The sequence below is a fragment of the Oncorhynchus gorbuscha genome, linkage group LG05, assembly GCF_021184085.1.
Source record: "Oncorhynchus gorbuscha isolate QuinsamMale2020 ecotype Even-year linkage group LG05, OgorEven_v1.0, whole genome shotgun sequence".
NCBI lineage: Eukaryota > Metazoa > Chordata > Actinopteri > Salmoniformes > Salmonidae > Oncorhynchus > Oncorhynchus gorbuscha.
In genome coordinates, this window is record NC_060177.1 from 93,939,168 (window position 1) to 93,965,144 (window position 25,977).

At 44.5% G+C, this 25,977-nt stretch overlaps 1 protein-coding gene across 1 annotated transcript in view; it reads right to left on the bottom strand.

The window, feature by feature from the left end:
- LOC124036674 (PDZ domain-containing protein 2-like) overlaps window positions 1–25,977 on the bottom strand; it is a 217,644-nt gene that overhangs the window by 5,859 nt on the left and 185,808 nt on the right. Inside the window, 9 exon segments of the mRNA XM_046351518.1 lie at window positions 988–1,285; window positions 2,286–2,387; window positions 8,208–8,325; window positions 8,505–12,216; window positions 14,438–14,582; window positions 15,946–16,649; window positions 16,903–17,106; window positions 18,153–18,321; window positions 18,634–18,734. Coding sequence (XP_046207474.1) covers window positions 988–1,285; window positions 2,286–2,387; window positions 8,208–8,325; window positions 8,505–12,216; window positions 14,438–14,582; window positions 15,946–16,649; window positions 16,903–17,106; window positions 18,153–18,321; window positions 18,634–18,734 — 5,553 coding nt within the window.

Here is a 25,977-nt window from a genome sequence, read left to right on the forward strand (position 1 = left end):
GAGACTAGTCGGGATCGAGGGGAAATATTAACGGAGCAGAGAACAGAGAGATCCTTGATGAAAGACCTGCTCCAGACGCTCAGGACCTCAGACTGGGGGGGTTCACCTTCCAACAAGACAATGACCCTAAGTACACAGCCAAGACTACGCAGGAGTGGCTTCGAGACAAGTCTCTGAATGCCCTTGAATGGCCCAGCCAGAAACCAGACATGAACCCAATCTAACAACTCTGGGGAGACCTGAAAATAGCCGTGCAGGGACGCTCCCCATTCCAACCCGACAGAGCTTGAGTGGATCTGCAGAGAAGAATGGTAGAAACACCCAAATACAGGTGTGCCAAGCTTGTAGCGTCATACCCAATAAAAACATTAGTAGAGAGAATGATTTATTTCAGCTTTGGAAGACCCATTTGTGACCAAGCTTTGACATCCTGAATGATGTCTTGAGATGTTGCTTCAATATATCTGCACAGAAAGATATCATGATTAATGTAAATGTCATTGTTTGTATGTAACGGTAATGTATGTTATGTCATTGGGTGTCAGTTGTTTAGTGAACTCTGCCATGATGTGCTGTAGCACTAGGCAGAACCATTACTAGACCAATTCACTCCTCTCTTTCTAAATATGCTATTAAATCTAAACTTGTTTGTTTTCTTTGTTTAAGACTTAAAAATTGGTCTTATGATGTGATTAACCCATTACACGGACTCAGAACAACCATACCGAGAGTAAACAAGTCCTACTAGATCTAAAACCAGGAAAAATATAATCTATCTGCCATTTAACATTCTGCAATATTGCCCAACTTAAGAGTTGTTTATTAACCATTAGTTTACCCCTTGACAGAAAAAACACATCTCCTGTACACCAAGGACTCAAGGAAGAGTTGCAGGGTATAGGAGAAGAATGTGCCTATTTGAAAGCTACAAAAAAAATGTGCAGATCACTCCGGCTTTGCAGTATGTTAATGCTTCCTATCCTGTACCTCCCAGTCCCATAACAGATCTAGTCGTCTCAGGCCAGTTCTCTCTGCATCCCAGGGCGTAGCTTCTTCCAGTGTGGTGGGACAGGTCATGTTGTCTCGGGGACATCTGTCCTTCACTGTCCTTCCCCCTGCGAATAACCACCAGGACCTGAGTGGACAGTCTAGCCTGGTGGAGACAGGACACGGCTTCTACGTGGGACATCCCCTCCAAGCTGCTGCCGTTGATGGACAGGATACTGTCCCCACGCTGAATGGTTCCTTCCAGGCCGGCCACGCCTTTAGAGAACACCCGATGGACCTGCCCCAAACAGAGGTAAGTGGGAGAGTTAAGAAGTGAAGTTAAATCCCAAATCAACTCCTAGCCCCTACACACTAGGCACTCCAATCTAAGGGATTGATGGTAAGTGGAGTGGGAGAGTAATGAATTGTTCAACATTGAATCGAGACAAAAACATTTGTTTACTCTAGGTTTCTCATTACTTACTCCATATCTTTCATGACATTTTCAAATGATTTTTTGTTTGTTTTGTTTTTAAACATGTACTGTACTACTGTAATACTACTATAATACTACTGCTATACTACTGTTATACTACTGTAATACTACGGTTATACTACTGTAATACTACTGTTATACTACTGTAATACTACTGTTATACTACTGTAATACTACTGTTATACTACTGTAATACTACTGTTATACTACTGTAATACTACTGTAATACTACTGTTATACTACTGTAATACTACTGTTATACTACTGTTATACTACTGTAATACTACTGTTATACTACTGTAATACTACTGTTATACTACTGTAATACTACTGTTATACTACTGTAATACTACTGTTATACTACTGTAATACTACTGTTATACTACTGGTATACTACTGGTATACTACCGTTATACTACTGTTATACTACTGTTATACTACTGTTATACTACTGTAATACTACTGTAATACTACTGTAATACTACTGTTATACTACTGTTATACTACTGGTATACTACTGTTATACTACTGTAATACTACTGTAATACTACTGTAATACTACTGGTATACTACTGTTATACTACTGTAATACTACTGTAATACTACTGTTATACTACTGTTATACTACTGGTATACTACTGTAATACTACTGTAATACTACTGTTATACTACTGTAATACTACTGTAATACTACTGTAATACTACTGTTATACTACTGGTATACTACTGGTATACTACCGTTATACTACTGTTATACTACTGTTATACTATTGTTATACTACTGTTATACTAGTGTACTTACAGTTATGGACTTCTGCTCAAGGTCCATTCCACCAGCGATACTGAAACCAAGTCCAGATCCCTCTTCTTTAGAGAAGACTACAAAGTGGGTATCATCTTTATCCTAGGTGGGGGGCAGAAACAACACACACAATGTGAATCTTTCAAGACAAGGATGAAAATACTTCAACAATGTCTCAGACATTATATCCCTGATCCCCTACATCTCCTCTCGCCTGGTGCTGTCTTAACAACTCCTATTTTCATCAACTTTATTTAACCAGGTAGGCAAGTTGAGAACAAGTTCTCATTTACAACTGTGACCTGGCCAAGATAAAGCAAAGCAGTTCGACACATACAACGACACAGAGTTACACATGGAGTAAAACAAACATACAGTCAATAATACAGTATAAACAAGTCTATATATAATGTGAGAAAATGAGGTGAGAAGGGAGGTAAAGGAAAAAAGGCCATGGTGGCGAAGTAAATACAATATAGCAAGTAAAACACTGGAATGGTAGATTTGCAGTGGAAGAATGTGCAAAGTAGAAATATAAATAATGGGATGCAAAGGAGTAAAATAAATAAATACAGTAGGGGAAGAGGTAGTTGTTTGGGCTAAATTATAGATGGGCTATGTACAGGTGCAGTAATCTGTGAGCTGCTCTGACAGTTGGTGCTTAAAGGGAGATAAGTGTTTCCAGTTTCAGAGATTTTTGTAGTTCGTTCCAGTCATTGGCAGCAGAGAACTGGAAGGAGAGGCGGCCAAAGGAAGAATTGGTTTTGGGGGTGACCAGAGAGATATACCTGCTGGAGAGCGTGCAACAGGTGGGTGCTGCTATGTTGACCAGCGAGCTGAGATAAGGGGGCTTTACCTAGGCAGGGTCTTGTAGATGACCTGGAGCCAGTGGGTTTGGCGACGAGTATGTAGCGAGGGCCAGCCAACGAGAGCGTACAGGTCGCAGTGGTTGTTAGTATATGGGGCTTTGGTGACGAAACAGATGACACTGTGATAGACTGCATCCAATTTATTGAGTAGGGTATTGGAGGCTATTTTGTAAATGACATCGCCGAAGTCGAGGATCGGTAGGATGGTGAGTTTTACGAGGGTATGTTTGGCAGCATGAGTGAAGGATGCTTTGTTGCGAAATAGGAAGCCAATTCTAGATTTAACTTTGGATTGGAGATGTTTGATGTGATTCTGGAAGGAAAGTTTACAGTCTAACCAGACACCTAGGTATTTGTAGTTGTCCACATATTCTAAGTCAGAACCGTCCAGAGTAGTGATGCTGGACGGGCGGGCAGGTGCAGGCAGCGATTGGTTAAAGAGCATGCATTTAGTTTTACTTGTATTTAAGAGCCGTTGGAGACCACGGAAGGAGAGTTGTATGGCATTGAAGCTCGTCTGGAGGTTTGTTAACATGGTGTCCAAAGAAGGGCCAGAAGTATACAGAATGGTGTCATCTGCGTAGAGGTGGATCAGAGACTCACCAGCAGCAAGAGCGACATCATGATGTATATGTAACAGTATAACTTTAGACCGTCCCCTCGCCCATACCCGGGCGCGAACCAGGGACCCTCTGCACACATCAACAACAGTCGCCCACGAAGCATCGTTACCCATCGCTCCACAAAAGCCACGGCCCTTGCAGAGCAAGGGGAACTACTACTTCACGGTCTCAGAGCAAGTGACGTCACCGATTGAAATGATATTTAGCGCAAACACAGCTAACTAGCTAGCCATTTCACATCCGTTACATATACAGAGAAGAGAGTCGGCCCAAGAATTGAACCCTGTGGCACCCCCATAGAGACTGCCAGAGGCCCGGACAACAGGCCCTCCGATTTGACACACTGAACTCTATCAGAGAAGGAGTTGGTGAACCAGGCGAGGAAATCATTTGAGAAACCAAGGCTATCGAGTCTGCCAATGAGGATGTGGTGATTGACAGAGACGAAAGCCTTGGCCAGATCAATGATTACGGCTGCACAGCATTGTTTCTTATCGATGGAGGTTACGATATCGTTTAAGACCTTGAGCGTGGCTGAGGTGCACCCATGACCAGCTCTGAAACCAGATTGCATAGCGGTGGGATTCGAAATGGTCGGTTATCTGTTTGTTGACTTGGCTTTCGAAGACCTTAGAAAGGCAGGGTAGGATATATATAGGTCTGTAGCAGTTTGGGGTCAAGAGTGTCTCCCCCTTTGAAGAGGGGGATGACCGCAGCTGCTTTCCCATCTTTGGGAATCGCAGACGACACGAAAGAGAGGTTGAACAGACCGGTAATAGGGGTGGCAACAGATCATGTTAGAAAGAAAGGGTCCAGATTGTCTAGCCCGGCTGATTTGTAGGGGTCCAGATTTTGCAGCTCTTTCAGAACATCAGCTGAATGGATTTGGGAGAAGGAGAAATAGGGAAGGCTTGGGCGAGTTGCTGTGGGGGGTGCAGTGCTGTTTCTAGTGACACAGCTAGCACTGTGATGTCTTACACCACTGGGCCACTCGGGAGGGCAGGGGGGAATATTAACAACTACTTCCGTTTTTTGGTGAGTTCTAGAGAGAAATCAAATCATTCACAATAGAAATTAGTAGTTTTCATTAGGCAAATCCTTAACCTAGTTCAGCGCAGAAAACGTGGTAATTAACTACAATGACCATAATCCATTGTACTTGTTCATTAAAGGCCCAGGATAGAATCGGATACACACAGACCACATGAGAGAGGAATCAACACAACACAAGAGAGGGATAGAGACAGTTGATGAGGTAGCTACTAAAACGATTTGGTCAGACAGCTCTGCAGCATAGCTAGTAGCCTAGCTAAATAGGATCAATCAATGGGGAGCACAGACATAACATTGCATGGTTGTCTGGCTGGCTGGCTGGCTGCTACTGCCTCAGCAGAGATGAGATGATGACTTTAAGGAATTAAATAATGAAGTAATAAACCCAACTGAAATATTTTATTAAAGTAATATCAATAAATGATGGACACGCCCCCACAGAAATGGGCCTTCCGCATCTGCAGTGGAAGGTGGAAGAGCTATAGCAGTGTTTATCAGACCAGGAGACATCCCATCTGAGGTGAAAGGTGACAGAACTAGAGCAGTGTTTATCAGACCAGGAGACATCCCATCTGAGGTGAAAGGTGACAGAACTAGAGCAGTGTTTATCAGACCAGGAGACATCCCATCTGAGGTGACAGGTGACAGAACTAGAGCAGTGTAGGTCAGACCAGGAGACATCCCATCTGAGGTGAAAGGTGACAGAACTAGAGTAGTGTTCATCAGACCAGGAGACATCCCATCTGAGGTGAAAGGTGACAGAACTAGAGCAGTGTTGGTCAGACCAGGAGACATCCCATCTGAGGTGACAGGTGACAGAACTAGAGCAGTGTTGTTCAGACCAGGAGACATCCCATCTGAGGTGAAAGGTGACAGAACTAGAGCAGTGTTGGTCAGACCAGGAGACATCCCATCTGAGGTGACAGAACTAGAGCAGGGTTTATCAGACCAGGAGACATCCCATCTGAGGTGAAAGGTGACAGAACTAGAGCAGTGTTGGTCAGACCAGGAGACATCCCATCTGAGGTGACAGAACTAGAGCAGGGTTTATCAGACCAGGAGACATCCCATCTGAGGTGAAAGGTGACAGAACTAGAGCAGTGTTTATCAGACCAGGAGACATCCCATCTGAGGTGACAGAACTAGAGCAGTGTTGTTCAGACCAGGAGACATCCCATCTGAGGTGAAAGGTGACAGAACTAGAGCAGTGTTTATCAGACCAGGAGACATCCCATCTGAGGTGACAGGTGACAGAACTAGAGCAGTGTTGTTCAGACCAGGAGACATCCCATCTGAGGTGAAAGGTGACAGAACTAGAGCAGTGTTTATCAGACCATGGGACATTCCAAAAATCTGTCTTTTCATGACAACGTTTAGCTCTAAGTGTCACGGGACTTGTCTGAAGGTAACCCATAACCGGGCTGAACAATTTATGGAAGTGAATGGGGCATTTCCACAACAAAGGTATAGGGTTAATTCCACTGTAAATGTAGTTTCAATTTGTTTAGCTTTCTAATATCTCTCAGATATAGGACAGACACTTCAAAACCTACCTACTGTTGATTTATTTTGGGACTGTCTGTTATTTTGGGACTGCCAAATTCAAATGTTAAAACATGTAAATATATTATATATAAAGGTGTCCTAAAATTCTAAATAAAATATTGAAATAATCCTTGGTATGACCATCTTAAAACAATTCCATACGACCATCTTAAAACAATTCCATACAACCATCTTAAAACAATTCCATATGACCATCTTAAAACAATTCCATATGACCATCTTAAAACAATTCCATACGACCATCTTAAAACAATTCCATACGACCATCTTAAAACAATTCCATACAACCATCTTAAAACAATTCCATACGACCATCTTAAAACAATTCCATATGACCATCTTAAAACAATTCCATACGACCATCTTAAAACAATTCCATACAACCATCTTAAAACAATTCCATATGACCATCTTAAAACAATTCCGTATGTTAGCTTATTAGAAACCCAGCCCCTTAGACCTTAGGTGGTTAATAAGTGGATAAGCTGTACAGTAATGGGCAGTCACTACCTTATTAATGAAGTGTGGTGAGCATTTGAATCAAAGAGAGAGAAAAGACCATAGTTAAACAGTTTTGAACAAATACATCCTGCCACACTGGGTAGCACAGAGCAACATTTTAAGGGGCATTGCACTAATAATGGCGCTGACTAGGGAAACGTATCTGCTGTTCTTAGTGCCAGTTTGCATATTCAAACTAAAACAATGTAACTAATAATGGGCATCTTTATGCTTTCTTTAATAAAATAATGATAAAAAAATACTCTTTCAATATGCCTGTTTATTTAGTTATGGATCCATAATGAATTCCTATTGGAATAAATATCAATGAACTACAGAAATATTGGAACAAAGTTGTCTAATGAAGGTTAGCAAATTGTTGCTTCCTGGAAAATACTCTTTCAAACACACACGGTCACGTTGTACAGCGCCATAATAAAGCTGAGTCACTCAATCATGTAGCCCAGCATCTACATAAAGCTGAGTCACTCAATCATGTAGCCCAGCACCACAGCTGGTCAGGGAGGAGAGACAGGGAGGAGAGACAGGGAGGAGAGACAGGGAGGAGAGACAGGTGGTCAGGGAGGAGAGACAGGGAGGAGAGACAGGGAGGAGAGACAGGGAGGAGAGACAGGTGGTCAGGGAGGAGAGACAGGGAGGAGAGACAGGGAGGAGAGACAGGGAGGAGAGAGTTAAGAGAAAGGGCCCTGTCAGCATCATATGGGATTTCTTTGAGAAAGCATGAAGGGTTCAATATGCAGTGTGAGTGTATGGCTGAGTGTATGGCTGAGTGTATGGCTGAGTGTATGGCTGACTTTATGGCTGAGTGTATGGCTGAGTGTATGGCTGAGTGTATGGCTGTGTGTATGGCTGACTTTATGGCTGAGTGTATGGCTGACTTTATGGGTCAGTGTATGGCTGAGTGTATGGCTGAGTGTATGGCTGAGTGTATGGCTGACTTTATGGGTCAGTGTATGGCTGAGTGTATGGCTGAGTGTATGGCTGAGTGTATGGTTGACTTTATGGCTGTGTGTATGGCTGACTTTATGGCTGAGTGTATGGCTGGGTGTATGGCTGGGTGTATGGCTGGGTGTATGGCTGGGTGTATGGCTGGGTGTATGGCTGGGTGTATGGCTGAGTGTATGGCTGGGTGTATGGCTGAGTGTACGGCTGAGTGTACGGCTGAGTGTACAGCTGAGTGTACGGCTGAGTGTATGGCTGGGTGTATGGCTGAGTGTATGGCTGAGTGTATGGCAGGGAACAAATCATTAGACAAAGTTGTGTGTGTGTTGGTGTGTGTTACCGGTTACCTCAGAGAGAGCCTTGGCCTCCTGTAGCAGTGCCAACACGTCTGTCTTGGTGGTCACGGAGGCCAGGACCGCCTGCAGCTTACTCTGCTCCACCGGAGAGCCAGCCAGCACTGTCAAACTGCAGAGGAAACAGACCCTTCCAATATGGACTGTGACCTACTGCTTTACTCGTGTGTCTGTGTGAGTGTGTGTGTGTCTCTGTGTGTCTGTCTGTCTACAACCTTTGGAGGATTTACGTATTGTATATTTGAATCCTGTTGTAGAAATAGTATAGACAGGGTTGGTGTTCGCACTTACCTGATGGACCAGTTCTGAATATCTGCCTGTTGCCAGTTGGTTTTCCTCTGAATGGGGTCCAGGCTGGCCCCGGCACCCGCCCAGCTGGCCCTGGTCGGGTGCACCCCGGTGGGGTTAGCAGGCGGGGAACAGCCCCCTGTTTGGTTCTGAACGACCTCTGTGGGCCTGGCCGGGTGTATCTCCAGCGACGTCTTAATGGTGGCGTTGGTCCCTGGGTCGCTGGAGAAGTCATCGGTGCAGAGCTTGTCCAGGTCGGGCATGCTAAGGGCCCTGAGCTCCCTCAGTCTGGACCGGGACAGGTTGGCATGACCTCGGGCCTGGCGACTCCGCATTACCGGAGGCGTCTGAGGGGTTAGGGTTACAACTCCTGGGGAGGTTCTGGGACTTTCTCCATCTCCAAGTTTGTCCTGGATATGTCCGAGGGGAGCTTCGCTAGTGCTGCAGCTTTGCGTCAACAGGTCAAAGTTTGTGAGGGTCAGGCTCGACGGCGACTTGCGAAGCTGAGGCGACATTGGGGTCAAGGGGGTTAATGCGTTGAAGTTGTCGATGCACGAACTGAAGCTCCTTCGTAGCGAACGACAGTCTATGGAGCTCACCGATCCAGACATGTAGCCAGACAGTCTGCGGTTGAGAGGCGGCTTCAACGTTGCCGTCAGAGCATAGGACTGAGCAAAGGACTGGATGTCGATGCATTTGAGCACTGGCTTGTCGAAGCTTGCCAGGTTCTCAAAGGACTTGATCCTCTGGCGGACAGAGAAGGGGTTTGGGTCCCTTGAGACGCTGTTGTCTGTGGAGAAACTACGACGCTCCATCGCCTTCAGTTTGGACTTGTTTGCTTTGAGGCTCTCAGTTTCAGCCGTCTCTGTTATACTACAGTTCATGTGAGAGATGTCTATGGGACCATTGCTCATAGGCAAAGGAACCCCATCTACGGATTCTAGGACTATCGAGTTCACTGCTGATTCACTGGTAGTGTTGTTGGCTTTTTCAAGATTACACACCGAGCCAGGGGTTGTAGGGGTTCCTGACCATAGACTGGTCTCTACTGGATTTCCATTGACCTGATCCTTGTGTTGAGAAATATTTTTGGTATGAGGAATTGAGTAATCGTTTGAATACACAACTTCCTTTGGTGCCAGAACTGGTGTAGGCGTGGAGGAGGGAGATGAGGATGAGAGTCGCACCTCAATGAAGGTCCTCTGGGTAGTTTGGACTGGCTCTGGTCGTTCTTTTGACTTGGCCACCGCCAAAATCCCTTGCTCCACCTCTTTGTGTAGACGTTGCTCCTCTACCTTTATCTTGGTAGTTGATTGTGATTGGCTGATTGGTTCTGGTGTAGTAGTGGTTGTGGGGTTGTCCTGGCCTCCATCTGTTACGGGCGTGGCAGGGCTACTACTGCTGCTCCGGTCTTGCTGTTTACTCTTTAGGCTGCTGGTTACGGCTGCCTTTCTGGTAAGCAGAGGGGAATCCACGTTCCTGGTTTGCAGGGGGGAGCCCACCTTCTTGGCTTGCAGTTTGGGGGACTGGAGCGGAGAAGTGTTGTTGGCTTTCCTCAGAACCGACGGACTTTCTGCTCTGGATGGTTTTGGGGAAAGTTGCTCCAGGGGTTTGGTTTTACTCTTGATGTTGAGCCCCTTCATTTTGGGTGCAGTGCTGCTGGTCTTCTGGACTTTGTCATTGACTCTGAGCCTGCTGCTACTGCTGGATAGAGGACTGTCTGTTGAAATGTTGTTGACTGATTTGGGACCGGATGTCCTGAGAGAGGGACTATTAGGGTTATTCTGGACCAACCTGAGGTCCAGGGATGTTAAGGGAACTTTCTCTCTCTCCCTGTCTCTTGTTGTTAGCGATGTTGACGAGGGAACTTTCTCTCTCTCCCTGTCTCTTGTTGTTAGCGATGTTGATGAGGCAACTTTCTCTCTCTCCCTGTCTCTTGTTGTTAGCGATGTTGATGAGGGAACTTTCTCTCTCTCCCTGTCTCTTGTTGTTAGCGATGTTGACGAGGGAACTTTCTCTCTCTCACTGTCTCTTGTTGTTAGCGATGTTGATGAGGGAACTTTCTCTCTCTCCCTGTCTCTTGTTGTTAGCGATATTGACAAGGGAACTTTCTCTCTCTCCCTGTCTCTTGTTGTTAGCAATATTGACGAGGGAACTTTCTCTCTCTCCCTGTCTCTTGTTGTCAGCGATATTGACGAGGGAACTTTCTCTCTCTCCCTGTCTCTTGTTGTTAGCAATATTGACGAGGGAACTTTCTCTCTCTCCCTGTCTCTTGTTGTCAGCGATATTGACGAGGGAACTTTCTCTCTCTGACTGTCTCTTGTTGTTAGCGATGTTGACAATGGTTTAGATGCACCTGACCAGACATTGCTATAGTTGGAGGGATTTGCCTCCCCCACCGTTGAGTGGGATGATGACGATTGTGTGTTAGATAGTTTTCCTAAAGCCACAGCCGGTGAAACGTTTGTACGGAGTCGGGCTGACCTCTCCTGACTCTGTCGCGCGATGTTGTGGCTAGCCGCTGCAATGGGGGTACTGCAGACGCTTAATGAAGGAGCATGGCCGGGTTTTATTGGATGTGTTATAACAGTGTCACAAACCCTGTTGACACCACTTTCTGAAGGCCCTGCAGGGCTTGTAGTGGGCACAGAATCTGTATCGTTGGAAGACTGGCAGGGCATTTCTTGGCAAGGGGAACCTTTGGCCTCCACAGCCAGAAAGGCACCTGAGGATAGAGAGCCAGAGGCAGGCAGACACTGAGACAGTGAGGGGAATGGTTTCTGATCGGGGTTGGATTGGGTTGTTACAACAGAGCAGTCTTCGTTTTGCTGGGAGGCCGCTGAAGTAGTAGTGACAGTGGAGGAGGAGGAAGCAGCAGAGTCTAGTGTTACATCAAAGGGCCTAGTCTCCTTTGTACTGTGGCTGCCGTCAGAGCCAGAGATAGAGATATGAAGCTGTGGAGACAATGGCCCATCTGTTAGGTGAGTCAGCGCTGCCTGACTCAGAGTGCTGGGCCGCTGGGCCTCACTGTAACAAATCTCCACTTCCTCCTCATCAGAATCCGTGTCCTGGGGCTCAGCGCCGACACTGCGGCTCGCCGGTTTGTTATCGCCGGCAGCGCCACGGCTGTCTTCGCTCTCCGAATCACTGTCGCCGACCATGTCGTACATGTTGCAGTTAGAATCGGCAGCAGAGGCACCGGGGGGTCTCTCCACCCTATTTGAAAGAGCATTCATTCCCTCGTCTGTGACATTACTGCTAAAGTTTCTGGAGTAATTGTTCAAGAATGTTTTACCCACAGGCATGAGGCAGCATTTCTTTCCAGAGTCCAAGACAGAGAAGTCCAACTGACTGGGCAATGTTGGAGGAGTCTGAACCGTGCTTTTCTCATTCTCTGGCAGGGCCTTGCTGTCTACAGCTGACTTACAGGCCATAGTCTCAGTTTGTTGTGCTTCTGAAGGGGCTTTGAGGGTATTGGAAGAGCTCTTTACATCGGATGAGCTTAGTCTGGTCATGACGTCATCAATGTAGGTGACCGGTATATCGTTGCTGTGGTTGTGGTTGATTGGGGTTGTGGGTTTGGGATTGTGATTGGTCAGTGAGGAGGAGGAGGAGGAGGAGGAGGGACTTCCTGGATTTGGAGCCCCCCCATTGGAGGGACCCATGACATCACAACTCCCCGATGACATCATGAGGCTGGACAGGCGATCTACAGCTGTAATGAGGCGAGATGAATGAATTACTTCAGAGGCAGTCAGGTTTTAGTTGTGTGACACTTAATGTTAAATTGCTCTTATATCTACACTGTATACCTACAGTGTAGTAAGCCTAACACTGTAATTCATACAGAAACAGCATGGAGAACATTATTCTAGTAATTACATTTTACTAAAGTACAATTTAGCAACATGTTAAAACAAAGCACATATTTTGAAATCAACTCTTCACATAAAATAACAAGTACTATACTCATTCTGTCTAGAATGTACTTTCATTCTTCAACTGAATGAGACATTTATTTCAGCAACCTCATGTAATCAAGCCACTTTGAACCAGACATGAGAGAGTTGAGAAATGAGCAATGGGACGTCAGTATTTAATGGCATATTCAATAATACTAATCACGTGACCGAATGCACCAATAACGTCAGACATACCAGGAAGTAAGTTGACATACTGAATCTGTTTTACAAATCAACATTCCTTTGACGCCAGCGCATTTCCACTGACCTGGATTCCCAATATCTAAAAAGGCTTTGGAAAAGCTCTCGGATCAAATGACAAATTCCTCAAATCTGATGTGGAAAGGATTTTGTGGATCGAACCAGCAGCCCCTTGTTCGGTCTTACAGCCCAGCAGAAGCAAGTCTGTTGTAGCCTGGTTAAACCAGACTGAAATCTGTGCTCACCATGGTTTTACAGAGCATCAATTTGGATTCCAGGCTTGGTCTGTTGTGCATTAAGTTAAACAGTTATGAATGCAATGGATGACAAATACACTGTTATTGTATAGCGTCATGCTTTACAAAGAAGAGGGTGGTTTGATCTCCACACCTCCCACAGAGAGACAGGCAGACAATGACACACATGCAGACAGACAGATTATTAGGGACACACCGTTAGGCTACTCTTCTTCAGATTAGGTTAGTTGTTGTTGTTGTTGTGAGTGCCGAGGCAACCGCGTCGAAAACGGTGTGGTTACAGAAAGACAGTAACCAATAAGCAACCAAATAACAACAACAAGAACAACAACAAGAACAACAACAATAACAACAACAAGAACAACAGCTATGCAAGATCTAATGTCAGCTCATGCTAACAAGGCATGTGGCAGCGCGGGGACTTCTACCAACTTCTACGGATCTACTACTGGTAGGTTTAGTTCAATTCCGGCAACGTTCCTAGCATTCCCTGATTTCCTAGAAATCCTGGTTGGAAAATTCCCGGAATCTGGACGAAATAATCAGGAAATCCAGAATCCTCAAACCAGGATTTCTGGGAATTTTGGGAAAGGTAGTGGAATTTTGCAACCCTTGGTCAACTACTGGTCAACTACTGGTTACTACTGGTCACTACTGGTCAACTACTGGTCAACTACTGAGGTAAATAAATGGATAGTCACCATGGATACAAAGCCAGCAGCGTGCTGTTCCCTTTGGGGTGCAGGGTTAGGGTTCTGCCAGCAGAGGGCAGACTGCTGAGGTCCTATGTCTTAGGGAAGGCAGCATTAGGGGAGGATGGAAGGGGCAACAGGAAGACAGACTGTGCTCTTAGTGACTAGTGAGTGGCGGTAGTCAAGGATTCTTTATAGGGATAGTTCATGGTCAAGTTTCATCTTGTTTTATTCGAACTAGGGTTTTATCATTCAAGTGATCTATCCTTATAATTATAATAAGCTTCCTTTTATTCCTCCCTTCCCTTGTCTTGATGTCGATCTGATATCGATTGGATAGGTGGAGAGCTATGTGACGGTCACAGCCTTGCTTACATCCATCAATTTGCGCATTATCAATGATTACTTCAAGGAAGAAGAAAGAACTGAAGGTTATTTTGTACGTTTTATTCCAACACCACAGGTGATGTGGAGAGTCTCTGATCACTCCAGGTGAGCTCATGAGTGCTGGACAGTTGTTTAAAAAAATATTTGTTACGTTATTTTAGTTAGTATTCAGGTGGAAACCGTTCAAGAGCCCTGGTTGTTATAATGCTGTCATAGGCATGACATAACATGATATTACAGATAATGCCCACTGTCAGAATACTGACTGGCATGAAAACACCTTTCATGCTATCTGGGGTTAAGTCAATATTTGTAATGTTTCAAGCTTTAGTGTAATGTAAGTTATAAAGATGTTGTTAATAACACAGATGATGTCATCGCATGACAGGTCGCATGAAGGTGTAACGTCAAATCACAGGTCTGACGCATAGACTCACCTGACATGGGCCTCTTGACCTCCAGCGCGAGGGTCACGGGAAGGTTGTGCATGAGCTCACAGATGTCGTGATAGGACGAGGAGCACGTGGGCGTGTCCCCAATCGACACGATCTCGTCTCCCACACACATCCTGCCCCGGGATTCCTGCAACCAGGCCATAAAGTGTCACATCTCAAAAGGTACCGTGTATGAGGTCATAAAAAGGGGACGGTGGAGAGGATCAAACAAAGCAACGTTTTGTAAAGAAGGATGAAGACATTAGGGCGTTTAGGGCAAGGAACAGGAGGCCAGCTTAATAGTTTTATTGAGGACGTACGATTGTATACTGGCTGAATTTATCAGTGTACTGCAGTTAGATAAATATTGTCTGGCTGATTTTATCAGTGTACTGCAGTTAGATAAATATTGTCTGGCTGATTTTATCAGTGTACTGCAGTTAGATAAATATTGTCTGGCTGATTTTATCAGTGTACTGCAGTTAGATACATATTGTCTGGCTGATTTTATCAGCAGTTAGATAAATATTGTCTGGCTGATTTTATCAGCAGTTAGATAAATATTGTCTGGCTGATTTTATCAGTGTACTGCAGTTAGATAAATATTGTCTGGCTGATTTTATCAGTGTACTGCAGTTAGATACATATTGTCTGGCTGATTTTACCAGTGTACTGCAGTTAGATACATATTGTCTGGCTGATTTTATCAGTGTACTGCAGTTAGATAAATATTGTCTGGCTGATTTTATCAGTGTACTGCAGTTAGATACATATTGTCTGGCTGATTTTAGCAGTGTACTGCAGTTAGATACATATTGTCTGGCTGATTTTAGCAGTGTACTGCAGTTAGATAAATATTGTCTGGCTGATTTTAGCAGTGTACTGCAGTTAGATACATATTGTCTGGCTGATTTGATCAGTGTACTGCAGTTAGATAAATATTGTCTGGCTGATTTTATCAGTGTACTGCAGTTAGATACATATTGTCTGGCTGATTTGATCAGTGTACTGCAGTTAGATAAATATTGTCTGGCTGATTTTATCAGTGTACTGCAGTTAGATACATATTGTCTGGCTGATTTGATCAGTGTACTGCAGTTAGATAAATATTGTCTGGCTGATTTTATCAGTGTACTGCAGTTAGATACATATTGTCTGGCTGATTTGATCAGTGTACTGCAGTTAGATAAATATTGTCTGGCTGATTTTATCAGTGTACTGCAGTTAGATACATATTGTCTGGCTGATTTGATCAGTGTACTGCAGTTAGATACATATTGTCTGGCTGATTTGATCAGTGTACTGCAGTTAGATAAATATTGTCTGGCTGATTTTATCAGTGTACTGCAGTTAGATACATATTGCCTGGCTGATTGTCTTTTAATTAACTCCTGGTACCAGTGTTAACATGGACGATTTGTGATGTCTGTGTACTGTAGACATTAGCCTGGAATCCAAAACTGATATGGTGAAATAACAGTTTGGATTCCAGGCCGGGAAAAACAACGTACTCTCTCGGCCGCTCCTCCAAGCCTCAATCCAGTGATCACCACCTTCAGAGGAGAGGATCTGATCTCCAGGTCCAGACCGAAGGACTCTTCCTCACTCCTCCTCAGGACCACCTTGTCGATGGTGCAGTGAGCTGGCTCCTCCCCCGCCAGCTCGCTGCAGGCCTCGCCCTTCTTACAGAGGAGGTTGGGGTTACAACCAGGCCGTCCCAGGGAGCGGCTGGAGGCTACCCCAGGCTGAGGGGCCAGAGACTGGGAGGATGAGGAGGTCGGACACTCCTCTCCTTTGGTGTTCTGGTTCTGCTGATTGGTTGGCTGGATGGGCGGGGTCTCGATGCTCAGCATAGTCTTGACGCGTGTCACAGCTTTGTGTTCCAGCTTAGGGGAGTGCTTGGGCTCCAGGGGGCCCTGAGGGTCCATCCTCACACCCAGGCTACTGGGGCCTGTCGTGGGGAAAGACCCTCCTCCTCCCCCGGGGGTCTGGTGGTGGTCCGACCGGCGGATAGGCATGAAGGGTGATTCTGCGCCGGAGGAAGGAACGAAACCAACCCCTTCCTGTGACTCCAGATAATTACTATGAAGCAGGATATGTGGGCCTTCACTCTCTTCGTCCAACTCTACTGATGACGTAGAGATCATGATGCCAGAGTCAGCAACCACCTCCATGGCGGTAACACGACCAGCGACCTGGCGGAAGGGCAGGGTAACTAGACAAATAAAAATAGAGAGAGAGAGAGAAAGAGAGAGCGAATGAAAGGAGAGGGTTTAACACACAGGAACTGACTTGCTGACTTGCTGGGGCTAGAGAGTCCCCAAGTTAGTCTCTTAACTGCCAGGACCAGAGGAGAGTGTTTAACACACATCCAGATATTGCACAGGAACTGACTTGCTGATCCCAATAAGTCTCATAAAAGACAGAAAACATTTTTGACCAACACGGTATCTCCATCATATCCTCACCAGCATCTTCATCATCGCTGACCTCATCGTCACGGCAGATGACTCGTCTCTGTCGGAGCAGTGGACTGCGGACGGAGCTGCTACCAGGACTACACACGCTGGGCTGGCGCTGGGTGGCCTCCACTGGCCGGTTCAACACCGGGACACCGGGAGCCTTATCATCTGTTTTGACCTCCACTCCTACACCAGAGGCATCTTTTAACCCTGCCACCAGAGGAAGACAGAGACAGAGATGTCAGGTGAAACTGGACATGAACATCAATGGTATCGGGGAAAACATAATGCTGGTTTACCCAGCTGCTGATTAGATTGATGTATGGTTCTTATCGCTATACTATAACACAACATTAGTAAACCGTTCGGCAGAAAAACCCTCTCTCTGGTCCTGGCAGTTAAGAGACTAACTTGGGGACTCTCTAGCCCCAGCAGAGGCTACCATCTCACCTCTGGTCCTGGCAGTTAAGAGACTAACTTGGGGAATCTCTAGCCCCAGCAGAGGCTACCATCTCACCTCTGGTCCTGGCAGTTAAGAGACTACCTTGGGGACTCTCTAGCCCCAGCAGAGGCTATCATCTCACCTCTGGTCCTGGCAGTTAGAGACTAACTTGGGGATTCTCTAGCTCCAGCAGAGGCTATCATCTCACCTCTGGTCCTGGCCACTCCATTGCTAAGGGGGTTGCTAGGGGCCCTTACCACACCGTGGGGTGAACGTGTGTGTGTGTGTGTGTGTGTGTGTGTGTGTGTGTGTGTGTGTGTGTGTGTGTGTGTGTGTGTGTGTGTGTGTGTGTGTGTGTGTGTGTGTGTGTGTGTGTGTGTGTGTGTGTGTGTGTGTGTGTGTGTGTGTGTGTGTGTTGGACTGTTGTAGCTAGATCTAAACCAGGACTGTTGTAGCTAGATCTAAACCAGGACTGTTGTAGCTAGATCTAAACCAGGACTGTTGTAGCTAGATCTAAAACCAGGACTGTTGTAGCTAGATATAAACCAGGACTGTTGTAGCTAGATCTAAACCAGGACTGTTGTACCTAGATCTAAACCAGGACTGTTGTAGCTAGATCTAAACCAGGACTGTTGTAGCTAGATCTAAACCAGGACAGTTGTACCTAGATCTAAACCAGGACAGTTGTACCTAGATATAAACCAGGACAGTTGTACCTAGATCTAAACCAGCACCTCTTACTGAGACCACTACCAGTTGGTGGCACTCTTTTTCATATACTATTTGGATGTGGAATAGGGGAAATGGACTGTACCATGTGGCTGAGTGGCGGGGGTGTCGTCTACTGAGGTGTTACAGCTCCTGTGGTGGAGCATGTCGTCATCACTGGATCCCATCGCAGTGGTTTCCGACAGCGACGAATGACTGGTTACTTCCTGGGAAAAGTACTGAGATAGCTCCGCCTCCGAACTCAGAGACCCTTGCTGCTCAGAAAGAGAGAGATTACATTAAAGCAAGAGGAACACCTACATTCTCAAAGCCTTGAGTGTTCCATCTACCCCATTTATCCTATGAATCGAATGAGAGTCTGAGAGCAAAAGGAACTCTGCCGAAGAGGAAGAATAGTTGAGGTCAAGGTCTTGTCTCAACCCAATGTGATTCAGCTGCAAAAACATTGGTGATTCCTAACCATAGTGAATGGACATTGACTGGTGATCGATCGATTGATTGATTTGGTTCATGTATTGATAGATCGATTGATTTATATATTGATTGTTGTGTGTAATGTATCGTACCCTGCTGGCGGGCTCCAGGAACCTCTTCATGGTCCAGCTGAGGGAGGAGCCATCTGCCTGTTTGGCCTTCACTGTGAGGGAGGGGCTCTTAGAAGGCATGCCTAGAGGTCAGAGGAAACAGGTTAGACTAGAATCCCATTCACTCAACAACCTGACTCCAATATAGATATCACAACAGACTATGATACCAGGTAAGCACTTCTAAACGCTGGCGATAAGAAATATAGTTTTGGGGGTGTGTAAGAAATATTTTGGCTATTTTCACAACCAAAATTATGGTCACAGTAGCAAGCGGTGAAACACAACATGTTGTGGGTGTGTCGAGGCTTGGCCCCTCACTGGCCAATCAGAACGTGTTCCATGGGTAAATATGTGGTTGCTTCGAGTTGTGTATTTCAAATAAAATAAAATCGAATCTAAATGTATTTGTCACATGCGCCGAATACAACAGGTGTAGAACTTAGTGAAATGCTTACTTACATTTACATTTAAGTCATTTAGCAGACGCTCTTATCCAGAGCGACTTACTACAAGCCCTTAACCAACAATGCTTAAAGAAGTTTTAATTTGAAAAGAAGTGTTAAAAGTGTAAGGGAAGTGTGACGTTCGTCATAAGGAGTAGACCAAGATGCAGCGTGGTATGTTTCCATCCTTTATTATAGAAATTAAAACTTCAAAGAACAAAACCAAACGAACAACCGAAACGTGACGCTAATAATAATGCTCACTGGCAACTATATCTAGACAAGATCCCACAAAGCACAATGGGAAAATGGCTACCTAAATATGATCCCCAATCAGAGACAACGATAAACAGCTGCCTCTGATTGGGAACCATATCAGGACCCCCATAGAAATACAATTCCCTGAGATAACCCACTCTAAATCACACCCCGATACAACCAACTTAGAGAATAAACAGCTCTCTATGGTCAGGGCGTGACAGGGTGCTTAATCAACTTAGAGAATAAACAGCTCTCTATGGTCAGGGCGTGACAGGGTGCTTAATCAACTTAGAGAATAAACAGCTCTCTATGGTCAGGGCGTGACAGGGTGGGTAATCAACTTAGAGAATAAACAGCTCTCTATGGTCAGGGCGTGACAGGGTGTGTAATCAACTTAGAGAATAAACAGCTCTCTATGGTCAGGGCGTGACAGGGTGGGTAATCAACTTAGAGAATAAACAGCTCTCTATGGTCAGGGCGTGACAGGGTGCTTAATCAACTTAGAGAATAAACAGCTCTCTATGGTCAGGGCGTGACAGGGTGCTTAATCAACTTAGAGAATAAACAGCTCTCTATGGTCAGGGCGTGACAGGGTGCGTAATCAACTTAGAGAATAAACAGCTCTCTATGGTCAGGGCGTGACAGGGTGTGTAATCAACTTAGAGAATAAACAGCTCTCTATTGTCAGGGCGTGACAGGGTGGGTAATCAACTTAGAGAATAAACAGCTCTCTATGGTCAGGGTGTGACAGGGTGCTTAATCAACTTAGAGAATAAACAGCTCTCTATGGTCAGGGCGTGACAGGGTGCTTAATCAACTTAGAGAATAAACAGCTCTCTATGGTCAGGGCGTGACAGGGTGCTTAATCAACTTAGAGAATAAACAGCTCTCTATGGTCAGGGCGTGACAGGGTGCGTAATCAACTTAGAGAATAAACAGCTCTCTATGGTCAGGGCGTGACAGGGTGGGTAATCAACTTAGAGAATAAACAGCTCTCTATGGTCAGGGCGTGACAGGGTGTGTAATCAACTTAGAGAATAAACAGCTCTCTATGGTCAGGGTGTGACAGGGTGCTTAATCAACTTAGAGAATAAACAGCTCTCTATGGTCAGGGCGTGACAGGGTGCTTAATCAACTTAGAGAATAAACAGCTCTCTATGGTCAGGGCGTGACAGGGTGCGTAATCAACTTAGAGAATAAACAGCTCTCTATGGTCAGGGCGTGACAGGGTGGGTAATCAACTTAGAGAATAAACAGCTCTCTATGGTCAGGGCGTGACAGGGTGCTTAATCAACTTAGAGAATAAACAGCTCTCTATGGTCAGGGCGTGACAGGGTGCTTAATCAACTTAGAGAATAAACAGCTCTCTATGGTCAGGGCGTGACAGGGTGCTTAATCAACTTAGAGAATAAACAGCTCTCTATGGTCAGGGCGTGACAGGGTGGGTAATCAACTTAGAGAATAAACAGCTCTCTATGGTCAGGGCGTGACAGGGTGTGTAATCAACTTAGAGAATAAACAGCTCTCTATGGTCAGGGCGTGACAGGGTGTGTAATCAACTTAGAGAATAAACAGCTCTCTATGGTCAGGGCGTGACAGGGTGGGTAATCAACTTAGAGAATAAACAGCTCTCTATGGTCAGGGCGTGACAGGGTGCTTAATCAACTTAGAGAATAAACAGCTCTCTATGGTCAGGGCGTGACAGGGTGTGCTTAATCAACTTAGAGAATAAACAGCTCTCTATGGTCAGGGCGTGACAGGGTGCTTAATCAACTTAGAGATTAAACAGCTCTCTATGGTCAGGGCGTGACAGGGTGCTTAATCAACTTAGAGAATAAACAGCTCTCTATGGTCAGGGCGTGACAGGGTGGGTAATCAACTTAGAGAATAAACAGCTCTCTATGGTCAGGGCGTGACAGGGTGGGTAATCAACTTAGAGAATAAACAGCTCTCTATGGTCAGGGCGTGACAGGGTGTGTAATCAACTTAGAGAATAAACAGCTCTCTATGGTCAGGGCGTGACAGGGTGTGTAATCAACTTAGAGAATAAACAGCTCTCTATGGTCAGGGCGTGACAGGGTGGGTAATCAACTTAGAGAATAAACAGCTCTCTATGGTCAGGGCGTGACAGGGTGTGTAATCAACTTAGAGAATAAACAGCTCTCTATGGTCAGGGCGTGACAGGGTGGGTAATCAACTTAGAGAATAAACAGCTCTCTATGGTCAGGGCGTGACAGGGTGTGTAATCAACTTAGAGAATAAACAGCTCTCTATGGTCAGGGCGTGACAGGGTGTGTAATCAACTTAGAGAATAAACAGCTCTCTATGGTCAGGGCGTGACAGGGTGGGTAATCAACTTAGAGAATAAACAGCTCTCTATGGTCAGGGCGTGACAGGGTGTGTAATCAACTTAGAGAATAAACAGCTCTCTATTGTCAGGGCGTGACAGGGTGGGTAATCAACTTAGAGAATAAACAGCTCTCTATGGTCAGGGCGTGACAGGGTGTGTAATCAACTTAGAGAATAAACAGCTCTCTATGGTCAGGGCGTGACAGGGTGTGTAATCAACTTAGAGAATAAACAGCTCTCTATGGTCAGGGCGTGACAGGGTGTGTAATCAACTTAGAGAATAAACAGCTCTCTATGGTCAGGGCGTGACAGGGTGGGTAATCAACTTAGAGAATAAACAGCTCTCTATGGTCAGGGCGTGACAGGGTGGGTAATCAACTTAGAGAATAAACAGCTCTCTATGGTCAGGGCGTGACAGGGTGTGTAATCAACTTAGAGAATAAACAGCTCTCTATGGTCAGGGCGTGACAGGGTGCGTAATCAACTTAGAGAATAAACAGCTCTCTATGGTCAGGGCGTGACAGGGTGTGTAATCAACTTAGAGAATAAACAGCTCTCTATGGTCAGGGCGTGACAGGGTGCTTAATCAACTTAGAGAATAAACAGCTCTCTATGGTCAGGGTGTGACAGGGTGGGTAATCAACTTAGAGAATAAACAGCTCTCTATGGTCAGGGCGTGACAGGGTGTGTAATCAACTTAGAGAATAAACAGCTCTCTATGGTCAGGGCGTGACAGGGTGGGTAATCAACTTAGAGAATAAACAGCTCTCTATGGTCAGGGCGTGACAGGGTGCTTAATCAACTTAGAGAATAAACAGCTCTCTATGGTCAGGGCGTGACAGGGTGTGTAATCAACTTAGAGAATAAACAGCTCTCTATGGTCAGGGCGTGACAGGGTGGGTAATCAAATTAGAGAATAAACAGCTCTCTATGGTCAGGGCGTGACAGGGTGTGTAATCAACTTAGAGAATAAACAGCTCTCTATGGTCAGGGCGTGACAGGGTGCTTAATCAACTTAGAGAATAAAGAGCTCTCTATGGTCAGGGCGTGACAGGGTGTGTAATCAACTTAGAGAATAAACAGCTCTCTATGGTCAGGGCGTGACAGGGTGTGTAATCAACTTAGAGAATAAACAGCTCTCTATGGTCAGGGCGTGACAGGGTGTGTAATCGGTGGCAGTGAAGTCAGACGCAGGAGCCGGAGCAGTTTAATAGCAAAACCCACAGCATCAAAAATAACAAGAATAATTGGGTACAAAAACCCGTCGGGCACCAAACAACACGTGCACTTACAATAAACAATCCCACACAAAGACATGGGGGGAACAGAGGGTTAAATACACAACAAATGATTGAGGGAATTGAAACCAGGTGTGAGGAAAAACAAGACAAAACAAATGGAAAATGAAAAGTGGATCGATGACGGCTAGAAGACCGGCGACGGGGACCGAAACAAGGAGAGGACTCGTGACGAAAAGTAACAAATAATTAAACAGTGGCAGTAAAATAAAAAGCAAAGGATATATACAGGGGGTACCAGTACAGAGTCAATGTGGAGGCTATATACAGGGGGTACCGATACAGAGTCAATGTGGAGGCTATATACAGGGGGTACCGGTACAGAGTCAATGTGGAGGCTATATACAGGGGGTACCGGTACAGAGTCAATGTGGAGGCTATATACAGGGGGTACCAGTACAGAGTCAATGTGGAGGCTATATACAGGGGGTACTGGTACAGAGTCAATGTGGAGGCTATATACAGGGGGTATATATAGATCTGGTACTGGTACTTCCTGTATATAGCTCCACATTGATCTGGTACTTCCTGTATATAGATCTACATTGATCTGGTCATTCCTGTATATAGCTCTACATTGATCTGGTACTTCCTGTATATAGCTCTACATTAATCTCGTACTTCCTGTATATAGCTCCACATTAATCTGGTACTTCCTGTATATAGCTCCACATTAATCTGGTACTTCCTGTATATAGCTCTACATTGATCTGGTCATTCCTGTATATAGCTCTACGTTGATCTGGTACTGGTACTTCCTGTATATAGCTCCACATTAATCTGGTACTTCCTGTATATAGCTCTACATTAATCTGGTACTCCCTGTATATAGCTCCACATTGATCTGGTACTGGTACTCCCTGTATATAGCTCCACATTGATCTGGTACTCCCTGTATATAGCTCAATTGGAGGCTATGGTACTGGGGTTCCTGTACAGAGTCAATGTGGAGGCTATATACTGGTACTTCCTGTATAGAGTCACATTGATCTGGTACTTCCTGTATATAGCTTTATAATGGTACTTCCTGTATATAGCTCACATTAATCTGGTACTTCCTGTATATAGCTTTACATTAATCTGGTACTTCCTGTATATAGCTCCACATTGATCTGGTACTCCCTGTATATAGCTCCACATTGATCTGGTACTGGTACTTCCTGTATATAGCTCCACATTGATCTGGTACTGGTACTTCCTGTATATAGCTCCACATTGATCTGGTACTTCCTGTATATAGCTACATTGATCTGGTACTTCCTGTATATAGCTACCAGTACATTGATCTGGTCATTCCTGTATATAGCTCTACATTAATCTGGAGGCTATTCCTGTATACCGGCTACAGAGACAATGTGGTACTTCCTGTATATAGCTCCACATTAATCTGGTACTTCCTGTATATAGCTCTACATTAATCTGGTACTTCCTGTATATAGCTCCACATTAATCTGGTACTTCCTGTATATAGCTCCACATTAATCTGGTACTTCCTGTATATAGCTATATACATTAATCTGGTACTTCCTGTATATAGCTTCCACATTGAATCTGGTACTTCCTGTATATAGCTCCAATAATTGATCTGGTAAACAATTGTTGGAAAAATTCCTGTATATAGCTCCAAATTGATGTCTGGTACTTCCAAAATATAGCTGTTAACATTGATCTGGTTTTATTTCCTGTATATAACTTCCACTTTCAACTGTATGTGAATTCCTGTATATAGCTCCACTCTACTTCCTGTATATAGTTTAATCTGAACTTCCTGTATATAGCTCACATTAATCTGGTACTTCCTGTTTATAGCTAATGGTCAAACTATCTGGAACTTCCTGTATTTAGCTCAAACATTGATCTGTTTGTTATTTCCTGTATATAGCCTGAACTGTTTGTTTATTTAATGGTCAAACTGGTACTTCCTGTATTTAGCTCAAACTACATGAATCTGGTTTACTTCCTGTATATAGCTCCACATTGATCTGGTACTTCCTGTTTGTTTATTTAGCTCAAACATTGAACTGGTTTACTTCCTTTATTTATAGCTCCACATTGATCTGGTACTTCCTGTATATAGCTCACATTATATATCTGGTACTTCCTGTATATAGCTCTACATTAATCTGGTACTTCCTGTATATAGCTCACATTAATCTGGTACTCCTGTATATAGCTCACACATTAATCTGGTATTCCTGTATATAGCTCTACATTAATCTGGTACTTCCTGTATATAGCACACTCACTACATTAATCTGGTACTTCCTGTATATAGCTACACATTATCTATACTTCCTATATATACACACTTAATACACACTTCCTGTATATAGCTCTACATTAATCTGGTATTCCTGTATATAGCTCTACATTAATCTGGTACTTCCTGTATATAGCTCTACATTAATCTGGTACTTCCTGTATATACACACATTAATCTGGTACTTCCTGTATATAGCTCTACATTAATCTGGTATTCCTGTATATAGCTCCACATTATCTGGTACTTCCTGTATATAGCTCACTACATTAATCTCACTTCCTGTATATAGCACACATTAACACTCTATATTCCTGTATATAGCTCCACATTGATATACACACTGGTACTTCCTGTATATAGCTCCACATTGACTGGTACTGGTACTTCCTGTATATAGCTCCACATTAGATCTGGTACTGGTACTTCCTGTATATAGCTCCACATTGAATCTGGTACTTCCTGTATATAGCTCAACATTAATCTGGTACTTCCTGTATATAGCTCTACATTAATCTGGTACTTCCTGTATATAGCTCTACATTAATCTGGTACTTCCTGTATATAGCTTTACATTAATCTGGTACTTCCTGTATATAGCTCCACATTGATCTGGTACTTCCTGTATATAGCTCCACATTAATCTGGTATTCCTGTATATAGCTCCACATTGATCTGGTACTTCCTGTATATAGCTCCACATTGATCTGGT